General features: G+C 46.3%; 1 protein-coding gene across 1 annotated transcript in view; it reads right to left on the bottom strand.

The window, feature by feature from the left end:
* Positions 1 to 619: 619 nt before the first annotated feature.
* Positions 620 to 23,124, bottom strand: part of LOC119463908 (uncharacterized) — a 65,719-nt gene continuing 43,214 nt past the window's right edge. Inside the window, exons 11-15 of the mRNA XM_037724733.2 lie at positions 10,372 to 10,562; positions 5,055 to 5,138; positions 3,983 to 4,040; positions 3,771 to 3,886; positions 620 to 1,184 (exon numbers count right to left, since the gene is read on the bottom strand). Coding sequence (XP_037580661.1) covers positions 1,046 to 1,184; positions 3,771 to 3,886; positions 3,983 to 4,040; positions 5,055 to 5,138; positions 10,372 to 10,562 — 588 coding nt within the window. The 3' untranslated portion in view covers positions 620 to 1,045. The remainder of the gene's footprint in view (positions 1,185 to 3,770; positions 3,887 to 3,982; positions 4,041 to 5,054; positions 5,139 to 10,371; positions 10,563 to 23,124) is intronic.

The following is a 23,124-nucleotide window of genomic DNA, read 5'->3' as shown; positions in this document are numbered from 1 at the left end:
CCTCCAACAAATTACGCACAACACACACACAAGAGCGCGAGAAAAGAGCGAGACTGTTTCCGAGAAAAGATGGACGTTTCCTCCGCGCCGAGAATGCACCGCTCGGCGCGGAGGAGTTGCGCACACTGAGCAAACAGAAAGAGCCGAGCGGGGCGCGTTCTGATGCGCCAACGCAGCGGCGGCACGCGTGGCCGAACATGTCTCGTAAAATTCTGTTTGACAATGTGCCGGGCCTCCCCGGCGGCCATCCATCGCGCGTCGCGCCCGAGAGAAAAAAAAGAGAGAAAGCTCGTCGCTTACACAGAGCGATCCCGAGAACATGACGTCCGTAAATAGAGCTCCAAAAGGGACCATTGGCCGCTCTTGATGCATGCTCGCGCTGCCGACAAGAAAAGGCCGGGTCGTGTTCCTCAGCCCGCGGCGCCTGTCAGTGTGGGTTCGCGCACAATGGCCGGGGGTGTGAGCCCGCGGGAGTGTCCCGCCCGGGCCCCCATTCTGGCCGCCGAGAAGGAGCGGCGCCGCACAAAGGCAGACCCCGCTGATCACGTCTCTCCCTTGTCGCCGTTTATTATGGCGGCGGCCGCAGCCGGCGCCCGGCCGATAATCACCGAATCGGAAGGGGGCGACAATCTCGCGCGGCCACAGCGGCGGCCAACTTTATTCGCGGCGCAAATTAACTGCATCGCTCTTTTGCCGCCCGCGGCCGGCAAGCCGCGCGGCACGCTCCTTCGAGACGTCGCTCGAGACGCTCGGCCAATCAGACCATCTGGCCACCGTCGCAGAAAAAACCCTGCGTCGCGCATATTAGCGCCCACAGTCTCTGCGCAAACGGTCCGCACAGGTCCGGCCTGTGGACAACCGATGCGCCCTGGTGATCCGGCGACTGTCGTGGCAGGCGCGTGATTTTCTTCTGTCGGAAGTCGCCGCGGCAAAACGTGCGTATAGGTGCGAGGCGCGCCGCGTGAAGGGATTTGATGCGGCAGGCAAGTGGAGCACGGCGATTTCGGTCGCTGTCCGCCTAATGGGAGAGTAACGGCACCTTCGGTCAGAAGAAGGCCTCGATGGTGGGGCTGTAGCGCCAGTGGATCCGCCGCACCACGGTGTGCACGGCCATCAGCAGGCCCGGAAATGTTTCGGCGAAGAACCGCTCGGGTTGCTTCATCGCTTTCTGTGCCTCTGAAGACCTGCGCACAGGTTTTTGCACGAGACGAGCGTGTAAACAACAACAACAATAATAATCTTTAGTCATTGACAGGATATGAGAACGAAAGCAACAATTACGCCTTTTAGCAGGCAATGGCAGTAGTTCAAAGCAAGTTCACTTCTGGAGCACTCGAAGTAATTTCTCGCTTCTTATAAAATAAAGGCAAGGCGATATCTACTACCAACAGACAGCACATTGTAAGAGATGCACGTTTCCGTCATGCATATCTACAATTTACAATTCAAGCAGTACATATTTTAGCACCTTAACAAGAGCAAGCATGTTGTTAAAGCAGCGATAACGCGCATGCAAATAAAGCTAATACACATGGAAAAATAAACCCTAACGTACGAAACAAAAGAGGTAGTCACCTTAACAGGTGACCCAGTACATGCAGTACAACTTAATGCAAACTCTTTCAAACCAGGTGATTGCAGTTCCCTTTCTCAGTCCAGGTAATCTCAGTATGGCACACTATCAACCGGAATATCTGCCTCGACAAGCAAGCTTAATGTGAATTGCAACGGATGGGCTAGCATTTAACGACCATGGCAATTTTGGTTCTTCACTCGAACGTGCGTAGAATAACCCTATTCACTTAATAATTTCCAGTTACAACCAAAGCGCCAGTATAGCTTGAACGAAGACCAGTGTTTCCTGTACTTACCTTGTGTCACGTCGTAGAATACGCCGTTTGAATCTGTTTCACAAATAATACTAACGATTTTACACTTCACGATGAATGAATTCTCCGACTTCAATATGTGTCGTATCGCGTTGACCGCGGTCATAAATAAAGCTGGTGCGTAATTCTGTAATACTCGGTGATTTCATCGGTAATTTTTGCCTCGTGCGTCCTTAGATTAGGACCTTATTCTCAAAGACATCGTAACTATTTCTGGTAATAAAGAATTTAGTCACACATTAGCTGGTTTTGTGTGACTATAGCTGATATTTCATAAGACCTTACAGACTGCACTAGTATTTCGTTTTACTTACAAAAATGATCACAGCTAACGTTGTTTAGTTGGAGCTTTCTTGTTTTTTTTTTTCCCAGCAACGATACCGAGCAGCTGTATTTATTCCTATTATTATTGTTGTTACTTTTTGTAACCAACCTCCTCATTTACGCCTGTTAGCTCTCACGGTAAAAGAGCTCAAAAATTAGTTCTCAGAGTGGGTACTGTCCTATTCGGCATGTATCAGTGAGGATACAGCGAATAAAATACTCGAGGAAAGATTAAATTTGATATACTGTGAGAGCAATGTCTTTCGGAGATTTTATAGTACCGCATATCTGACGAAATAGGTTAACTATTGAGAAAACCTTGAACTTAGTCAATAAACGCCTGGCTGTGTGCCCATTTGGTAGACAAATACTACACGAGTAATTCTTCTGTGGCGTGGCAAAGGACACGCCGAAGGACCTGTAGCTTTGTCGCTTTTAGTTCATGTTCATCCCACAGCGTGTGCTTTGCGAAGTGCGCGTCTAGTGACTTGAAGGATTTTGCAGCTTCAAATTGTCCGGATCTGTAAGATAAGACAAATCAATGCCCAACTTCTTATTTTGGAGGCTGATATGCACTGCCTTGGAGTTTGCAATGTGATCGGTTTGCTGATTCGCGTCAGATCAAAGCTTCAAGTTTCCGGACCTGTTATCTTTATTAATTAGTTATAATTAACGTATTTATAATTAACGAGGCATCGGGCAAGAAAGCCGTCAAAGTGAAAAATACGAACGTTGCACGGAGAAAAAAAAAGAAACCTGTGATGGATAGCCCTGTTCCGTCTTGGGTGGATTTCTAGAACAGACGGAAATTACCTGCATGGAAAACCGCAATGCTCAAGTAGCTAATTAAAGAAATTCACAAAAAACTTTTAATCATTTGCTGTAGAGCTCATGTTGCAACTACGAAATTGAAGCCGAGCATTAGTGAAGTCATGTTGGCGTAGCAGTAATTCCAATAGCACCTTTCGAGATATCCGTCCTTATAATGTGTTATACAAAATACAACGGCCTTCCATTTTCCAGGAGCGTCCTTCTGTAGTTCAATGAAACGACGAGACATTTTTTAGCAGACTTTAGGGACGGATATCCCGAAAGTGGTTCTGGTATTAGTATTTCTGATAAGCGCATTTGACTTCAGTAATGCTTGGCATCAATCTCACAATTGCAACATGTGCCATAAAGCGAATTGAAGAAATAATTAGTGAATCTTAATTTAGCTACCTCGACATTTTGATTTGTCGTGCAGCTAATGTCCGCCTTTTCCCGTAATCCACCTGAACAGGCTAAATTGCGCTACATGCTTCGTGCGATGATGATAATAATAATAATAATAATAATAATAATAATAATAATAATAATAATAATAATAATAATAATAATAATAATAATAATAATAATAATAATCTGTTCGAACTAAGAAAAAACACTCGGTAAACTCCTGTTGGTGAATAAGGCCAATCTCAATACAGTCAATGAGACAGAATAGCGAAGAAAAAGAAGCGGAGAAAGAAAAAGCTAATAAAAAAATTCGCGAAGAATGGCAATTGGCACGCTTACATGGTGTCGTACTCCAGTGTACAGCGCTTGATGAGCTTGAGAAGGCCGAGCGCGTCTTTAGGAGCATCGTCGTTAGGGAAGGCGTCCTTGATCACGTCTCGAGGAATTCGCCAAGACTACGAACAAGAAGGGAAAAAAAAAAAGAAAGTAAAGGAATGTGTCTTGACATACGCACCACCACACACCAAAGGGCGGATACACGGAATCCTTACCCAGTTATTAAAAGAGCTGCAAGCCATGTTGAACTGCCGAAGTATGCCTTCTGTGGTCCTGTTGAAGATAACCCCGTTAAACAGTGAATCGAACCATGTGTCTCTTAAGCGAAAGCTAGCACATGTACGAGGTATACGTCGGCGTCAGGTAAATACCCCAGCCATTTCATTTGGCACCGCTGTGAAAACGCGTTTCGTTACATTTATGTAGACGTCACTCCAAGGTTATGTATGGCTCTTTTTAAGAAAGCTTCGTTCCTTATGTTGTCCTTAAGAAAGGCAAGAAGTGTTGGCCTTCCCTTGTATGCGTCACAAGCGCCATTATCTGTTAAACATTAGTGAAAGTCAAATCGCCAATCAAGAATGGCTGCGTATTAACTGGCTGTCTGTACAGCCAAAGCGTGTCTCTCGAACTGCAATGCCTTGCCAATATGATTGCTCACAAAACTCTGCCAACGCCCCGGAAGCGTGGTTCCTTTCTTGAGGACTTGAGATGTACCACGCTTCGATGTGATCACTTTCGTAGATAGCCGTTCATACAAATGAAAAATATGAAATCTCGCGATGCAACGACGGCCTCAGTCGCGGGACGGGCCGTCACAAGGAATCGCTCAAGCAGCATTCGCCACGGTCTGTCCATACCAGTAACGTTTTTTTTTTGTGTGTGTGTGTGTGTGTGTGTGTGTTTAGCAAGAGCGATGCACTTCTCTTGAAAATATTGGGAGTGCTTTTATATTTTAGACACAAAGCTAACGCTTAGAAAGCAGTTCTCGTAAGCATATAGGCAGAAACTAGGAGAAGCGCCGTTTAAGGAATGAACCCTTTTTTGTGATTTTATAATGTTTCATTCCCCACTCATGCATTTAGAGAGCTGTTTTTAAGCGTGTTGTATCAGCTAGCCCACTGTCTATTCTGTACCTTATTTGCTTCTCGATCTGACCTGTCTCTTCTGCCCTGTCAATAATTTGCTTCTTTGTCTGATAAATTTTCCCGTTATCATGGCCAATATAGTCTCTAACTGTTCAGAGCACCATTGTGATGGCCGCAGCGTGGAGAACTATAGCAGAATTACCATTCTTGTTTCCGGATCTCCATTTCAACTGCCACTGCTGACAGAAAGAATACGCGCTTCCGTGGTCCCCAAAATACTGGATGCCTGCAAAAAGTGACGCACAAGTACGTATCTAATATGTCATGCAGAATAGACTCACAAAACACTTTCTGTAAAGCAAACCAAAACAAAAAAGCAAACATCTTTCAGGCGCCCTTATAGCAGTGACGGAAGGAGGTGGATGACATGCGTCGTCCCCCTTTTGCTGCCGCAAATGTTCGCGTAGGACAGGCCATATTTCATAAATTGCAAGATTAAAACAGTGGTGACTCGATATATTGGCGTGCGAGTGATACAAAGATGAATCGCAGTGCTTGCGTACATTTTATACATATTATAGAAGGTACAAAAGAAAAAATAAGAGTAAATTGAGCGCAGTAGGTCGCCCACGCAGAATTATCTTGTCGATTACAACTAGAAAGTGGAGAAGTAAGCGTAGCGCTACTACAAGGTTCCGTGTGCATTGCAGTAGATATATATGTATACCTGGCCCCGTTCCACATCAGAGCGCGAACCCTTTCGCCTCGAGTATGCATCCGGTTGCGCACTTGGCCGAATAAGCAGAAACAATGGAGTTCCGCCAGCTTCCGCGCGCTGGCCTTTGTTTCCAAAAGGTATGTTCCACGTAGGCACACTGGGCCGAAGCCCCACGTTGCACACCTGTACATTTGTCGCTGTTCACGAGTCACGAGTGAGCGCTAGATTAGATTCTAAGATGTAACGTGTAACAACCACGATCTGCTTATGAGGCATGCTGTAGTGGGGGAGTCCGCGTTAATTTTGAGCCCCTGGGGTTCTTTAACGTGCACCCAATGCACTGCACACCGTCGTTTTTGCATTTCGCCCCCATTTCGCGGCCGGGATTTGATCCCGCGATCTCGCGCTTAGCAGGGCAACGCCATAGTCGCTAAGCAACCACGGCGGGTGTCACACGCAAGAGGGCGCCACTCAAAGATCTCGAGGCTAATAGCGCATTTCGCGGGCGGAAACATGCAATTGTTTGGAGCCATGAGTCGTTACTATCGCTCGTGGAGTAGGATAGCGCAGACAAGGAAAGCACACTTTTGTGTTCTTCGCTGATCAATATCGTTTGCCCTTGTTTTGTCGTCCCGACCTTGTTTGCACAATCCCACGCTTATGATGTACACCACATGACCCTTTGGTGTCGTGAAATTTTCGCGTCGTGTGGAAATACTTGCTATTGCGCACGAGCTATAGCCGAGCTGCCTGAGCGCGTTTCATTATATATACAAAAAAAGGGATTACGTTTTATTGCCCTTGTTTTATTGACACAAATACCGCCAGAATATAATATTTTTATCTTCCTTCCAACATAAAGTGCCCGAACTTATACCGTCGGTACTTCTCGCGCCCTAGAGACAGATTTTAAGAAAGAAATGTGTTTATTCTGGGCGAATGCCGCGAGTTTGAGCCTGAAGTTACTGAAATTAATATGTGTCTGAGACGACAAACTGATTCGGCTGGACTTGAGTTTAATACCTTGCCCACCGCGTTATCTTTCTGCCTATAATGACCTTGTATCCGCCGTTGAAAGTCAGTAACATGGAGCAATTGGATCAAAGTTTTTATTGTAAAGGTTACCCGCCGTGGTTGCTTAGTAGCTATGGTGCTGGACTGCTAAGCACGAGGTCGCGTGATCGAATCCCGGCCATGACGGCCGCATTTCGATGGAAACGAAATGCGAAAACACCAGGTGCACGTTAAAGAACCCCAGGTGGTCCAAATTTTTCGGAGTTCCCCACTACGGCGTGCCTCATAATCAGATCGTGGATTTGGCACATAAAACACCTATAATTTAATTTAATTCTAATTCATTGCAAATGTTACCGTAACGTAAACATGAACGCAACAAGGGCCGCTGTTCACTCGCTGCCATTCGATGTATATAGTATATATCTGAAACTGAGCGACGCATCGCGCCTGGCTTTACACCGTGCTTTCTTCCTCCACTCGCTTCCTCCCGCACTTGCAACGTTCTCTCCGTACTTTCTTCATTCACTATCTGTTAGCGCTGAACATGCCCCCCCCCCCCCCCCCCCCCCCTCTCTTTCTTACCCCTAGCTTAAGCGCTTTCATATAACGGAAGACCGCAGATTACTGGGCGTGCACATATGTCTAACGGGTTGTCTTGCATATTTGCACTTCCCTGTCGCAAGAATGCAGTCCCAGAGACGTTCTGTCGAAGTTGCAACAGTCACGGCACGCGTATAGTTACGGCGGACGCGCGTACACTATAGGAGGCGTCGCCTGACATCCTGTTTCATACGAACGTCAAAGCAGCCAGATGTTTGTTTTGCTCGAGTTCGTTTGGAACTGTTATGAAGTGCCCACGGGAGGAAACTGACTCTAGGAAACTTGGAACGCCGATTGCCTCTCGATAGCGTAGCGTGTGGGGATGAGACGATTGGCCCTCGTTCTTAGTCTCGCGAAGAATGCAGTCATCAGAATGACGTCAAGCGGAAATGCATTGAATGTCTGAACATATCTTAGCTCCGTGAGAAGGCACGCAGCGCAACGTTGTGTCTCTTGCGCTGCTATATTTACACGGAAAGCTCGCGAGTCTAATCTATACAACCTGCGCTAAACACGGGGTAAGACGTCGTCACGCTGTAGCAGTTGTACTAGGCGCGCAGTCCGAAATGTTGCGCATTTCACGCGAACGCGGAAGCGAGAAATATGCTCTCGTCTTTGTTCGGTTGAAAGGAGGCGGCTGTCTGATCGAAATATTGCAGAGAGAGACGCGTAATCTCTGTGAACTACCTTCGAATTACAACACAGTGACCTGTGGTCTAGAACACTGCATGTATAGCGCATATGCCGAGAATGCCGTTTCATTGGTGGAGGTGCATTCGGCGTTTATCGTTTTAGTGGCAATGTTTCTGTTTTTTTTTGTCTTTTCGTTTGCTTTTTAATTAGTTAAAACACGAAAGGCTAAGTGATGTTGATATATCACAGGTTTACTGCACAATGCTGAAGCGTTCACGATTTTAGTCTTCTGTATCGTCTCTAATAAAATGCATCATTAGATCAACTGCGGCGTGCAGGAAGCGGCACTCAAGCGAAGCAGTTTTAAAGTATATTGTTCTCCCTCTGCAGACAAGTAAGATGAAAGAAAGGGACAAAGTGGGGAGAAGGTGTAAGGGCCTTTGATTGATCATTATCACGTGAAAATGGCCCAAATTTATGCTGTATTGGGCCGTTTAATTAATAAGTTCATTATTTCGCTATTGCTCCCCACACGCAGCACGTCGGACTTCCCTTCAAACATGGATGTGCCTTCAGCAAACTGGTCGTCTGTAGCAATACGCAGCACATTAAAGTGGAATGGAGACACGTTGACTAAGCATGGGGCTGAGTTCAGCCGAAGCACAAGGTTTGTTGTTTTCTCTTTGCCACCACAGGACATAACTGTCCAGAACAAATTTCGTGCACTAATTTGTACACCGCGCCTGAAGGGAATACGAATGCTTTAACATAGCACAATTCGCTAGTGCGACGCGCTACCTCGAGTGACAAGCTACGCATTCACCGGGGCAGGCATCACAGTGCCTAAATGTCTCACGTTCTTAAGTGTCACTTCAACCGAGCCATCGCCCAGTCTAGCATTCCGTCTCACCATGGTTACACAGGTTGTCTAGTAAATATCTGGACTGTTTGAATTTCTGGAGAACTAAGAAGGATAAAATGGTATTGCTTGCTCTATATTTCGACCTAGCTAGCTTCCTGACGCTACAGGAAAATTTTCTCGTCTGTCTCCCAGCAAATAACTATTTTGGGCAGTTTCTGGATATTTAGACATCTGCTTGAATTGTTACGTCATCTGTATGCAAGTATTTTCATAGCAAAGCTTTGCAGTGTTGAAAGGTGAAAATCACCTGAAGCGAAGGCAGGAGCGCAGGGTGGGTGTGGTCAAACTAGGTGTACTGGTAGAGTGGCTGTGGTAATTCCTCGGTAACTGCACAGTTCTGAACTGTAGCGAGAGTGTTCCAACACCTAAACCCTTCCCATGGTTACGTCCGTGGCATTAACCGCACTGTGGGCTATCGCGTTGGTACATGTTGAGGGATCATGTACGTTTCTTGTGAATGGCCTCCTGTACTCCACAATATTGACTTTTGATGACTATTTACGTTTTATATTTTCTTTCTTTTTCTGGGTACCCTCGTACACAAGCTTATCGCTCCACAGAACCTCTTAACCATGGTTCCCGTTAGGATAAGCTTCCAAACCTTGATATTGACTTCAACTTCATGTACACTGGTATTCATGGGAATGGTAATCTAAATATTCACGACCTTACCTTACCGAAAGTGTTCGTACCTGTCAAACATTGATCAACGTACTACGAGCTGTTCTCCGAAAGGAGCAGGTCTAACGGCAATAAATTTAAAAAAAAAACTGTGTATAGACCTGAACACAAATTTCATCGTCATGTGCCTTTCTTTCCCTCATTAAATCGGCTGGTCAGATGCCATATTACACAGCACGTCAACGACAAAACTGATGAGAACCGAGGGACTTGACTTTTTCAAAGCCTTCTAACGTTGCCAAAAATTGAATATCCATGCCGTACGTGCACTATAATTCCTCTTTCAGCAAGTCATGTGGGCACAATATGAACATCAGCTTTTGTAGGCGAAGCATGACGCCGACAGCAGACAACACAATGAAAGTACATGAAACGATTACTGCTTTTTCTTTAATAAACTGACAAATTATACAGCGAAGTCAAGGATGCGTTAGTCTTCATATTTGTAATAAAGAGAAAAAAAGTGAAAGTGAAAAAAAAAATGTGAAGGCGACTCGTTGCCGGTAGGATGCGGATCCCCCCAGCGGCAAGTTGCCTCCTTTTTCTCTATCAGTGCAGCTTGAACCCAGAGCAGTTCAAAGTCCAGGGTGGTCAGAAGAACTCGCCCTCAAGCTACACGCAAGCTGCAGTGGGACACGAGCCAGCAAGAGCTTTGATAACACACGCGGTAGCCAAGATCTCGAAAATGGGCGTACGCACATTTTCGCGCCCTCTTCCCGCTCCCTCGAGCACAGTCTCGCATAGACTCGGGAGTGCGAACACTGTTCCGCGCGACCGTGTACTCGGTAATCAGGGGCGGCCCAAACTGAGACAAGTGCACGTGTTTTCTCTTCAGAATGTCGACTCGTTACTGTGAAAACTAAAGCTGACCAAGCGCGCATTCCCTGAAGTCTGGGCGTCGTTGTTGAGGTAAAGAGCGGGAGAGAAACTAACTGCGCTCGCGTTTACCTTATGGCACTGCTGGCCGACAGACGGTACTCTGGCTCGAGCGCGAGCAGGTGATGGGCAAGGTCGTCCAGTTCCGTGTTCACAGGCCTAACGAGCACTCGTCCCCGGGCAATGTTGACCTGACAGTCGTCGTCGCACTTGCCGAAAGGATGGTGGCCGGTCAGCATGAAGTAGATCAGCATTCCTGCGACCTTCGCAGCACGTGACGCGTGCCAAGCAATGGGAAGGCAGAAAAGAATAAGCTGACCGTGATTAGGTAAGAAAGAATAAGTTAATATAGAAACACACTACTTCCAAGTTATAGCTGTTTATATGTAATAAATTCTGTTGACAGTCAGCACACGTCCTGTTTTTTGCTTGTCCCTGTCAGAAGTGGTGCTGTTGGAGATGAAAATTATAGCTTCCGGACTTCTTGTGCAGTTGAATTACTAGTTCACAGAAATTAAACTAAATTATGGGGTTTTACGTGCCAAAACCACGATCTGATTATGCAGGCACGCCATTGGGGGACTCCGGAATAATTTGGACCACCTCGGGTTCTTTAACGCGCACCTAAATCCAAGTACGCGGGTGCTTTCGCATTTCGCCCCCATCGAAATGTGGCCGCTGTGGCCGGGATTCGATCCCGCGACCTCAGCCCAACACCTGCAGCTCAGTTCACAGACATTAGTGACCTCACAAGACGCGTATTGCAGCGCTATGGAAGAGGGCGCCGCCGGGAAATGGTGTTTGTCACTCGTGTTATCTTCAAGCTTCACTGGCGCGTCGGTCTGTCGAGTCTGGGTCTATGGCATGATAAGGTTATCGCGGTATACAGGAGCCTGAAACGGTTACTATTCTTTTAATTTCTTTTCGAAAGTTGTTCGGCATTTTTCTATAGCTATGCAGCGGTTTCAATTTCAATGTCATGTCTCATCGGCGGCAGCTCTAAAGGGCTCATTGATCAGGGTAATACCAAGGGCTCATATAGTTTATTTTCCTGGCAGTTCCTTGCGCAGATATGCCGCAAACGCACGAGCTCTTATGCGGTTCGCACCCATCCGTCACCTCTATCGTTCCAACGAGACGGGGTATGTGGATTTCCCCACTAACATCATTGTGTTTACACGAAAGAGCAATAGTGAGATACAGGGTGTGAGATTTCGCTTTCAAGGGCACGTTGCCAGAGAACAATGTCTGGGCGCTTCCTCAGGGGAGAGCGAGTACAGTACTCGATAACTTCGATAGCCTTGTGCGTTGGACCTCGCGTATACACGCGACAGTTCTTTTCGCGGACTGGTGATCTTGTGACACAGATTCACCGATTAAATAAGTAGTGTTTTCTCTGCGCTATCGGTGAGTGAAGGGCTTGTGAGCGCGGCGATAATGACATTAGTACATATATAGTATATGTGTACGGGCTTGTGTTTGATTACGGTCACGGCAACATATGTCTGCGCACCTAACTACGTAGGCGCATTGTTATACACGATATCTTTGTGGCGCTACGCACTTGGCGCAGAACCAGAGATCTGTTCGGTTACTTAACAAACAGGAAATAGTAAATCGAGGGCGTCCAAAGCAACATAGAAGGCTGCGTGTTCACGTGCCGTGGCTGGAATGACACGACGGGTTCGTGCGTGCATACGTCTGTCGAAAGAGGGAGAAAAAAAAAAAAAAGACTGTTCTGAAGAGGGGCACGTCACTGCGTGAAAGATTTCGACTTTCTGTCTGACTGATGATACAGCAAAACAACTCGCAGTGTCATTTCAAAAAGTTTGATTTTCAAGGACTACACGCTATTTCAAGCGCCATGTTTCGAGAGATGCTCCGCATTGCGCTGCACTGACCAACGTGATCGCAAGATCTCAGTGCGTGCGTAAAAAATGCGGGTCGAGTAATACTTGCAACAAATATGCGTGTACTAGGACCTGTGTCATGCGAAACTGGAGAAGCGAGTGGATGCGCCGTCAATGCCAGCAACCGGCGACACTCACGGCTCAGGAATGGCGCGCCTGGCATTCCGCGGGCTCAACCGGTGCGGCGCCTGCCCTACAAGCACCGAGCCGCTTCTGCTTCTGCTGCTGCAGAATCGCCTTTCAAGTCCACGCTCGTCTGGCGTTCAACGAAATGATGGGTATGTGTGTGCTCACGGAATGCTCTCACGCAAGCATCCATCCACCCGCGTTGGGGTCACATTGTTCTCGAAGCGCTTCTGCGAAGGGACCGCCTTCTAGGAAAGTTGCGGAATACACCTGACGACAACAGTTCTAGACTTCCGAGTAGATACTCAAATACTTATCTCAGTAGATAAGCATTTGCCCGAGCACACTAAACATTTGAAATACGATGAAGGTCGATTGTCGTGCAAACTATTGTGCAACACGACAGCAGTTGACGTGCAACCCCGGCGCCCATTGTGAACGATGACTTGGGCAGTCCCTCGGCAGCCCTTCTGTTAGCGATTTGCTCTTAACGGGCATTGTAACTGAGCTTCAGGCTTTGGACGTGTTTGCGCTTTCCACATTCTCTATTGTGGTCGATGCATGGTCTGGTGGAAGCTAGAAGATGAGTGTGAAAGCTAAGCCAACTTCCCTAGAGCTGCCACGCTCGTCCTCTGTAGGGGGAGGCTGACACCTCGTTGCCGGGCTTTCAGGAATTTTTGTACGGGTCTCAAAAGCAGCGGCTAATTTTTTGGCTGATTTTCAATACAGAGTTTTCACTTCGTAGACCACAGTGTCTGATCTGGCTCACTGCGAACACCAGTGCGTTGAAGTTCCGAAGAGCGTGCGATGCATCACTTTTCTCCCTCTGCTGGCATCCTTATGCGGCCAGCATTGCCACGACTTCCATCTGTTACTTTACTTCCACAGCCCGGCTCACTGAGTGTTTGGGTTCGGCCGCGTTAGTGTGTATCGTTACAGCGTCCGGCGCAGCATTCGACACGACCGTCTCAGTCAGCACCTGGCTTAAGTGATAGCGTCAGCCTCTGATTTCTTTTTACAGGATAGTATGCAAGGACGTCATCTCATGGCGCAGTCTCCAGAGACATGCCTTGTGGCAATGGCGATATCATGTCTCCATCGTAGACTATATGGCGCATGGCGGGTTCGCACATGGCGGGTTGGTGGGTATATGGCGCGTTGGTGGGTATATGGGTGGGCATATGGCGCACATGGCGGGTTGGCTTCTGTAGCCTGCTTCATTGCAAATTTGTTTTTCTCATTTCTATCTCGACGGCTAACGCAGATAGGACAGTGTGTAAATTACGTTCACCACAGGGACTTCTCCGGAGTAGTGCCTGGGAGTGCAGGGGTTGAAGTCATGTACTACATATGCGAGCCCATTTATGGCTTATCTTCGAGATTCCTGCTCCAAGCCTCATCGAAGGACAGGGTCTTGCGTCTCGAGTGAGGAAGACAGGAAAGCCCACACGCTTATGCCTATTTCATCGCTTGACGAGGACGTGTTTCTCAGGCTGCCAGCTCCGTGAAGTATAACAAAGAAATATTGTCAGCATTATTGATATTGCTGCACGTGAAGTGTCTGGTAAAGTTCACCAAGCCAGAGCGAAAAGAATCTGGTGACCCAACATACTTGAGAGTCACTGCAGTAGCCACTAGAACGTAATGGAGAACAAATTAAGGAACAGTTGGGAGCCATAAGGAGATTTCACATGTTCACATGCCTACAACGCTGCGTAAAGCGATGTGCCACAGATACGAAAAAAATTGGTGTGGTTTAGCTTTGGTTAATCCTGGTTGATAGCGAAAGCTTCACTGCCCTGACTAGGCCCATTGTCGAGCTGTGGCTGAGGTGTGGTTTCGCAATGATATACAGACATTTTTGCAATGAATACCGTGTTTATTCATCATTTTTTATGCCTATGAAGACACTGCGGTAATCAGTAAAGTAGTGAGAATTGGTTGCAACTCGCAGCCGGGCCTAACTCTACTCGGGCAACGGCGGCAATGTCTCCTTTAAGGGCTCCGTAAAGTCCTAAAGATCGTCCGACGTAGCGTGAACGCGCGCACACGTTATGTCACGTTGGCGAGAACAACAGCGGCTATAGTTCGACCGATGGTTCGACGTACTGGCGCCGCCAACGTAACCGGAAGCGCGGCCAATGCGCTCCGACGCGCCCGGCGTCTGATGACGCTCGCCCGCATGTCGATAACGTCGGACTATAAACGCGCCTTAATGCTCTCTTGTGGTTTGACCTCTAACTCTCAAGGTGAAAACTGTTGAGTCGCCGACGGCTGCCCGAGGTAGCGTAATGAAGCTTTCGCTTCAAAAGCTTCAAGGACACATTCAGAACTGCCTTTGATTCGAACAGCACCGGTTCACGAGGATCCATTTTACCGGACGCCACTGCACCGGCCCCTATACCGCTGTCCTCAGTACCAGCGTGCTTTTTCTTCCTTTGTACCGCGCATACGTTATATTAGTAATCTAGGCACAATTAATTGAATATCGCTTCTGGAGCTTTGAAACGTTGCTAGATATATTGGCATGCTAACCGCCATGTTGTTGTTCCAACTCGGCGAGCTCCACGGATCGAGAGGATTATCTGGCGTCGCCGTGACGTTCAAGATAGTATTACGTCACATGGGCTCACCGCATCCCTCGTATAGGAGCTAGCAGAAAACGAATTTATCATTAAACACAGAGCTTTCCTTCCCTGGGCTCGTTAATTACAGCTGATAAATTTGCTTAGATGACTACGTTAGGAGAAATTTCTAACACGTCCAGTCTAGCGGTCTACTGTTTTTTTTTTGTTCTTTTTTTGCTTCAATTTTGTAATGAAAATTGAAGCCGTTGTGTCTGCATAAACTTGGCACACGCGACCACAACACGGCTTCCTACGCACTACCGTGGGCCGCAATATACTACATTCTACGCAGTAGTGCCGCTTCCGCGAGACGTCGCCACAATATGTCCTCGAGGCCAATTCCATTTAGTCTATTTCTCGTTAACATTTTTCCAAAGCCTATGACATTTCACAATTCGACCTCTTGAGGTGGATTGCTTGAAGAAGCGGACATTACATGCGTGAGAAATTTGAATGTTCAGAGAGCTAATCAGCAAAGCTTTTTCACTTTAGGGTATATGTTATAACTGCGCCGTTAAGCAGGGCAATAGCGAAGCCATTTATACTTAGCAGAAATCCTGTCAGAAGATATGCTATAGATTATGTTATACTCACATAGCAGAAAGTCAGACATTCTGAGTGAAACTAGTTACATAAAAAGAAAAAGAAAAAAAAAGAACTTCAAGATACCTGTCCCCTAAATGTGCTGCGACATAATGGCATCCGAGTTCAGTTTTCCCGAAAGCCTGCCTCAAGCACCTCCGGATGAAACTAACTCCGTCTTTCTTTGTGTGTGTGTGTGTGTGTGTGTGGAATTGCTCCTTGTTTTCTAAAATGAAATTAAGAGGCTATTTAGTAAAATTTTGTTCATTATTTAACTAATAGCTGCTTGCTATTTGTCACGGAATGCCCACCTCTTCAAGTAGTCCACCTGAAGAAGCGAAACATCGAATGTGGCTTAGGTGAAGCGCATATAGCGAGTCGCCTAATCAATTTGAAGAAATGTCGACCACTCATTTTGCCTGTGTGCAGTGCCTCCTCATTCATTACTCCATCTTTTTATTGTACACGTATATTCCGCCGTTCAATAGCCCGGCAAGGGAACAAGAATTCAGGATCGCCAGTCAGCCTCTAGAGTCTGTAAAGGACTACGTTTATCTAGGTCAATTACTCACAGGGGACCTTGATCATGAGAAAGAAATTTACAGAAGAATAAAATTGGCTTGGAGTGCATACGGCAGGCATTGCCAAATCCTGACTGGGAGCTTACCACTGTCGTTGAAAAGAAAAGTGTACAATCATTGCATTCTACCGGTGCTAACATATGGGGCAGAAACTTGGAGGTTAACAAAGAAGCTCAGAACAAGTTAAGGACCGCACAAAGAGCGATGAAACGAAAAATGTTAGGGGTAATGCTTAGTGACAGAAAGAGAGCGGTGGAGATCAGAGAGCAAACAGGGATAGCCGATATTCTAGTAGACATTAAGAGAAAAAAATGGAGCTGGGCAGGCCATGTAATGTGTAGGGTGGATAACTGGTGGACCATTAGAGTTACAGAATGGATACCAAGAGAAGGGAAGCGCAGTCGAGGACGGCAGAAAACTAGGTGGGGTGATGAAGTTAGAAAATTTGCAGGCACAAGTTGGAATCAGCTAGCGCAAGACAGGGGTAATTTGAGATCACAGGGAGAGGCCTTCGTCCTGCAGTGTACATAAATATAGGCTGATGATGATTCCATCGTCTCCCTGCTTCTTGGGAGAATCCTCATTTTCTCGCCTTTGCCTCTCATTCGTGACTCCAAGTAAACGCTCGCCACCTGGCGGCCGCGCCGAGAAACAGCCGATCCAGGTTCAACCGTGAAGCGAAAGCGGGTCTCCTATTACGGCACGCGCTGGATGCCTCATCGTTCTCAAATCGTCGTGATGCCACCGCGCACAAGCCCGAAAATTAAAAAAAAGAAAAAAAAAGACGGATGTCTAAAGACTTTTGTTGTGTACCATTAGGGATGTCATCGCGATGGAAAGACAGCAATGTATGACTTCATCTTCTCCCGAAAGATGCACACGACGCACATCGGAGAGCGACTTTGATAAGGAACTTCCGCATTGGGAAAATATGACTGATACCATACCGGTTTGTTGGAAACGCTTCCCTCGGGACTTCTTTCTTCCCGGAGAGTAGAGCATTGCTTTCTTTTTATTTATTTAAAATATATTGCTGCTGTTTCAAATCGCGAAGTGCACTTTGCTTAGGCGGGCGCTTTAATAAATTATAGTGATGTACAGTCCTATCGGAAAATCATTAGCACAAGTGACTGGCGGCCGGAGCGGCAACATCACGACACGCTTTCTGACGGCCACACCTGCTTTGGAAAATGGAATGTGCCGCTCCGGCCACCAGTCACTTCTGCTAATCTTTTTCCGCTAGGACTGTATGACTAAGCTTCATTTGGTTGCGTTAGTTTTTAATTTTCTGCCCCAGCATTAGTGTTACTAAGGCTTTAAGCTGCAGGAACAGCAGGAGGGACATATCGTTTTCATAGCATGCTTTTGTTTAGCGGTGCAAATAGAAGATGCTGTTTTCTCATTCAACGCGTTGAATAGTCAGTATTTGTTCGCGAGAAATTTACAAGCAACAGCAAACAGCGTTCGTTCCTGCTTTGGAGCGTTCGACCTGCGCACAGTGTCGCTAGTTTGCTTTCCGACACTGTACACACAGGTAAATTCCATTGCAACTGGTTCAGTTCCTTTCCAAGTCATGCATTTAGACTAACACAAGTGACTTTGCCAAAGCAAAGCACTCGCTAAATTTTGGAAACCTGTTGGAAGAAACTCAACTTGGTCCGATTGGTTGTTATTCACTTCTCACGTTTCACCGGGGTTTCAGAATTCCTACGGGTGGCAGGTGTCTGCTGTTTTCCCAAGCTCGGGCCCTACCGTGAGCACTGCGTACTGCGAGCGTGAACAAGCCCCACTCATCGGACGCAGACGACCTTATCACACCTATCAGCTAACTATAAAAAGAAAGGTGTATCCCGTCTCACAAACAGAACTCTCACTTGTTTTTATCCCAAGACACACTGACCAGACAACTTTGGAGTTTTTAGCTTCGTTCTATCAGTGCAGCGTATCCGCATTAGCTTCTGAGAGCACGACAGGTGTTACTGCCTTTATATTGTGAGATGCTACATGTGATATATACTACAACACCGGCCGCGATGCGGAACTGCCTATGAAGGTCGAAAACAGTCAAATTTTGCACCTGGACCAGTGGAGCAACGCCGCGAACAAGTGCTTGCACCTTTCGGAGGCCCGCATACGCACAAACAGCTCCTTTTTTTTTTTTAACACGAAAGTGTTTTATGCCGGGGTCCACCAAGACTTCACTGACGTATTTCCGTCACGGAAATACGTCATAGAACATAATACAAAGAAAGAAACCAGAAGAAAAAGTTCCACAAACATGCAAAATTTGGAAATCGAACCCACGACCTCTCGGTCCGCGACGATAGATCGCCGAGCGTTTAACCCATTGCGCCACAAACGCATTTGCAGAGAGCTACACAGACGCGCCTTATATATCTAACACTCCTCCGTGTACCCGCGCTCTTGCTCGGGGCGGTGCCGCCGCCTACGAGCAGAAAAAGTTGTCGCAGTTTCACCCGAAAGGCGAAGCATCAATTGCGATAGCAACTTAGTAGAGAGATATACGGAGTAAGGATAGTAGTTTTATCCGCTGTACAAACTTGGACATGCAGCAGCACCGGCAACACACAGCACTGTTGTCGACGCCGTCGGCGTTTTGCCCGCGTTCGCACAAAATGCGTGCGGCGTTGGTGACTGTTGCCGGAGCCTCTGATATATATAGGCACTTGGTGCCGCAGCTAAACGTCAGCTCCCATCCCTGCCCCCCCCCCCCCCCCCCACGGCCTTTCGTGCGTCAGAAGAAGGCGCGTTTGCTCTACATATATGGTGATTGTAAAGGAGGAAAGAGACGCCTACTTCTGGAGCCCTTAAGGGAGCACGGCACAGAACGCGCGTTTGTTCTCCGCCGTGCGTTCACTCCCCGTGAAAGCGCGCGTCCCTCGCGCCCTTTCACTCGCACATACAGGGTTCGGCGGCGCGCGGCGACGATTTCAATCCCATGACGTCATACGGAACCTCACGGCGACGGCGACGGCGACGGCGACGGCAACGGCGACGGCGACGCCGACGGCAGAAATCTGCTTTGGAGTGTCCATATAATTGCTATCGCAATAAAAGAGAAGTACTGCATTATGACACTAACGCGCACCGACAGTGAACGCTTCGGTGGTCTCAGCACTACGACGCCTCGATGCCAGCATTCGAAGGGACGCTGGCATCAAGAAGCACTACCAACGCCACCTAGGTGGCGTTCACCGTACTCAGCACAGCGGAGCGTGGCCTCCGCAATTAGCTCTGAAAATGTTTCTGAAGTTGATCGCGGAGGCTGCAATTACGACGCGCTGTACGCGCTGATTTGACTCGGTGACGATTCAGTTACGTGCTTTGTCTTGCGCGTTGTATTAGTGTGTCAGTTACGTGCTTCGTCTTTCGCGTTGTGCTAGCGTGTGCAGCGTAGTGCAGCTTCCATATGCACGACGGTTGCTCATGGTCATCGACGTTGGTAGTCGTGATGGAGGAGACGTGCCACCAGGCGTCAGCGTGGGTGCATCAACGCCTAAGGGCGCTTTAGCCACAAAACACCAATAGACATTATATATCAATGTGCAATAAACATTACACTACTTCTGTGAAGACACGTTTCACTTTCGTGTTCTATACCGATTCCTATATAAGAGGGATCAACCACATTTTTTTTTAACTTCCGGCTCAGTTGAAAGGCCCTTTGTCTTTAAACAAATCTGATGCGGCTCGCTGGGCATGCCGGACATTTGCACGCACAGCACAACTATTTCCGCGGTTTGGTTGCTGAAATCCTTGCAACCGATCTACATATAAGGTGGCCGGCAGCAAGGACTATTTCGGGTTCGACGAAACACCACGATTCGACGCCACAAACGAGAAACGTGAACGCAGCACCAAGCGAAAGAGCCACCGTGACTATGAATGTCGTAGCCATTCTTGTTTATTTGGAAAGTGCTGCTAGCACAAGTAACGGATTCTGGAGTTGCCAATAGTCCTTGTGGGATGCCCTGTTTTAATACATAATTTATAATTGGCTGCTAAGCTACGCTTGTGAACTCTTTTGATTGTACCTAACATGCACACTTTCGAATCCCTTCTTTCGTCTATAATAATGGCCGGTCGCTTGAAGTTTGTCACTGGGCTAAGTTAGCCCCATTGCAAGGTGTGACCTGCCAGTGCTAGTTCGGCTATAACAATCGGGCGAATACGCCGGCGCGGATTCTTCTCGTGATTCGATACGGCATTTCTTCATCACTGTCTTTATTTTCACTGGCCTGACAACTCTCCTCAGTTCACCTCCACCCTCCCCTCCTCCACCGTCTATTTTTTCTTTGCTACCCTTGAGCCACAAGCAATATTTGACTCGGCTTCACCAAATGTGTGATCTGCCTATTTTACTAGATGGTTTTATCTCCACGATAAACATGGTAAGCTCACAAATTTTGCATAAATAGAATAATCGCCCATTTATGTGGCCATATATTTTTCAATACACAGTTTATAGTTTGTATTACTTTGTTTTCACCGAAGCCGAATATACGACCTTACACCAAAATAAATAAATAAATAAATAAATAAATAAATAAATAAATAAATAAATAAATAAATAAATAAATAAATAAATAAATAAATAAATAAATAAATAAATCTTGCACTAGGCGCTCGCAAATGCGAAAATCGCAGTCGCAGATATCGCAGTTCCTAAAAATTAGGAACGAAAACTTCCGCGACGCATCCATTTAGCGGATGCAGCCGCATCGCCTCTCGTTTTCCGAACGGCGGCGATGGACCGAACTGCTTGCGCCATCTGTTCGTCGGGGCGTGAACAGGAACCCGGGAGCTGTTCGCGTGCTGCAAACTTGACAGTTCGTCTCTCTGCGGTCTTTGTGAGTAAATAATGAGGGCCCGCATGACTCGAAATTTAGTGCGATATGAGTCTTAGCCGTCTTCCTTTCCTCTATGAATCAAACCATCGCCTCAAGCAACATTCCTAGGTTAAAAATGGAAAAATAGGCAGCTTGACTGCACGCGAGTGTAAGCAGTATAGAAAAGAACGCTAAAGAGTTTGACATGGTACATATTGTTATAAATGGGACTTTCACACAGGAGATGTAATGGAAATGCAGGAAAAAGAACAAAGGTGTATTGGGACGTTTCTAATTATTATTATTATTATTATTATTATTATTATTATTATTATTATTATTATTATTATTATTATTATTATTATTATTATTATTATTATTATTATTATTATTATTATTATTATTACTATTATTATTATTATAGTTCCCAGCAACCCCAAAGTAAAGAATCCCAATACGTTTAAATATTTGACTGCATTAAATCTGACCGACTAGTTTCCCACTATGGCTGGAACGCAATGTTAACAAATAGCTGTCAGAACAGTGTATATAGTAATTTTATAGCAGCGATCTCCCGATTTAAAGAAGGCATATGTAGAAAAACAGTCTTGGCCCGAAAGCGAAGGCCACACCTATACTGGCTAAGCAATCGGATAATAAAAGCTACTGAAAAAAAAGGAAAACTTAGGGAAACTGTGTCGACTGCACCCTGATGACGAAACATTAAAAGGCCTCTATCGAGAAGCCCGGAACAAAGTTACAGCACTGATGCGCTGCTTTAAGAAGAACTACTATCGTAATAATTTTTTCCTCGCGTTATAAACCAGCTAAAATGTGGTTCCTGGTAAATGAGCTTAGAGGCTCTTATCCAGGTACGTATTTGGACCCGATAACAAGGAGTTTCGGATCTATCAATCAGAGTGTGGCGGACAGCTTCAATGATTTCTTTTCTTCGGTTTTCGCTGATAATGATGGACCTACTGATCCTGTTAGTTTCAACAATGTTCTTCGTTCAATAATAGGGTCGGCATTTCTTCCACCAATAACTAAAGAAGACGTATATCGATTGTTGCATCGATCTAGAAAAACCCGTGCTGTCGGTCTTGATGGTACATCCACAGACGACATACGTCGAAACGTCAGAGTTCTGGCCGATCCGCTCCTTGTTGTCTTTGATAGAATCCTTGATACTTGCATAATACCAAATGAACTAAAAAGAGCGCGCGTGATACCGATATTTAAAGGCGGAGATGCATCGAAGCCAGAGAACTATGGCCCCGTCTCTGTTATTCCTTTCTTAGCGCAACTGTTGGAAAGACACGTGCTTGAAACGATTGAGGGGTTCGTTTTAAAATACAACATCTCGTCATCTTCCCAGTGTGGCTTCGTGTCTGGTAGAAGCACGCATGCGCTTTTTGAGGAACTGTCGGGTCTTCTACAAATACATCTAAATACATCTAAGGCTTTCAATTCGGTAAGCCAGAGTATTTAATGTGCTAAACTACAAAATTACGGGTTTCGGGGACATGTCCAAGCAATTATACAAAACTACCTGGTAAATCGGTCTCAGATTCTATGTACTGGCGACCAAATAAGTTCTTTGCGGTATCTTGACGCAGGGGTTCCACAGGGTTCCGTTTTGTCACCGCTTCTTTTTAATTTGTATGTTTGTGACCTGAGACAGGTAACTACTTCATGTACAATTTTCTAGTATGCAGATGATACGTTGCTTGTTTCTAAGCACACGCAGTACGAAGCAGCCGTCGCTTTACTTCAAAGCGACCAAAAAAATGTGATGAATTGGTTTCGAAAAAACCGTATAAAAGTTCATGCTCGGAAAATGCGATTAGTATGTTTCAGAAATCCGTTAAAGGCTCTTGTAACAAGTCAACGTGTCTTCCTACACGGTTCTGATTGCTTAGACTGTGTTTGTGCCCCAGTACAATGTGCGAATAGTGTCAAGTACCTTGTAGTCTACTTTGAGACAGACTTATCTTGGAACATTCAAATGACTCGAATTTGTGCATGATTACGTAATGTTGCATGTGTCCTTTACCGTATAAGGAGTTATGCACCTACCAAGATTTTTAAAAATGATAGTGCATTGCATGCTTTAGGTTACTCGCATATAAGGTACGGCATTTGCTTT

This window comes from Dermacentor silvarum, chromosome 1, assembly GCF_013339745.2.
Source record: "Dermacentor silvarum isolate Dsil-2018 chromosome 1, BIME_Dsil_1.4, whole genome shotgun sequence".
Taxonomy (NCBI): Eukaryota; Metazoa; Arthropoda; class Arachnida; order Ixodida; family Ixodidae; genus Dermacentor; species Dermacentor silvarum.
Note: the sequence above shows the minus strand (reverse complement) of the source record. Positions and strands in the feature narration are given on the sequence as shown.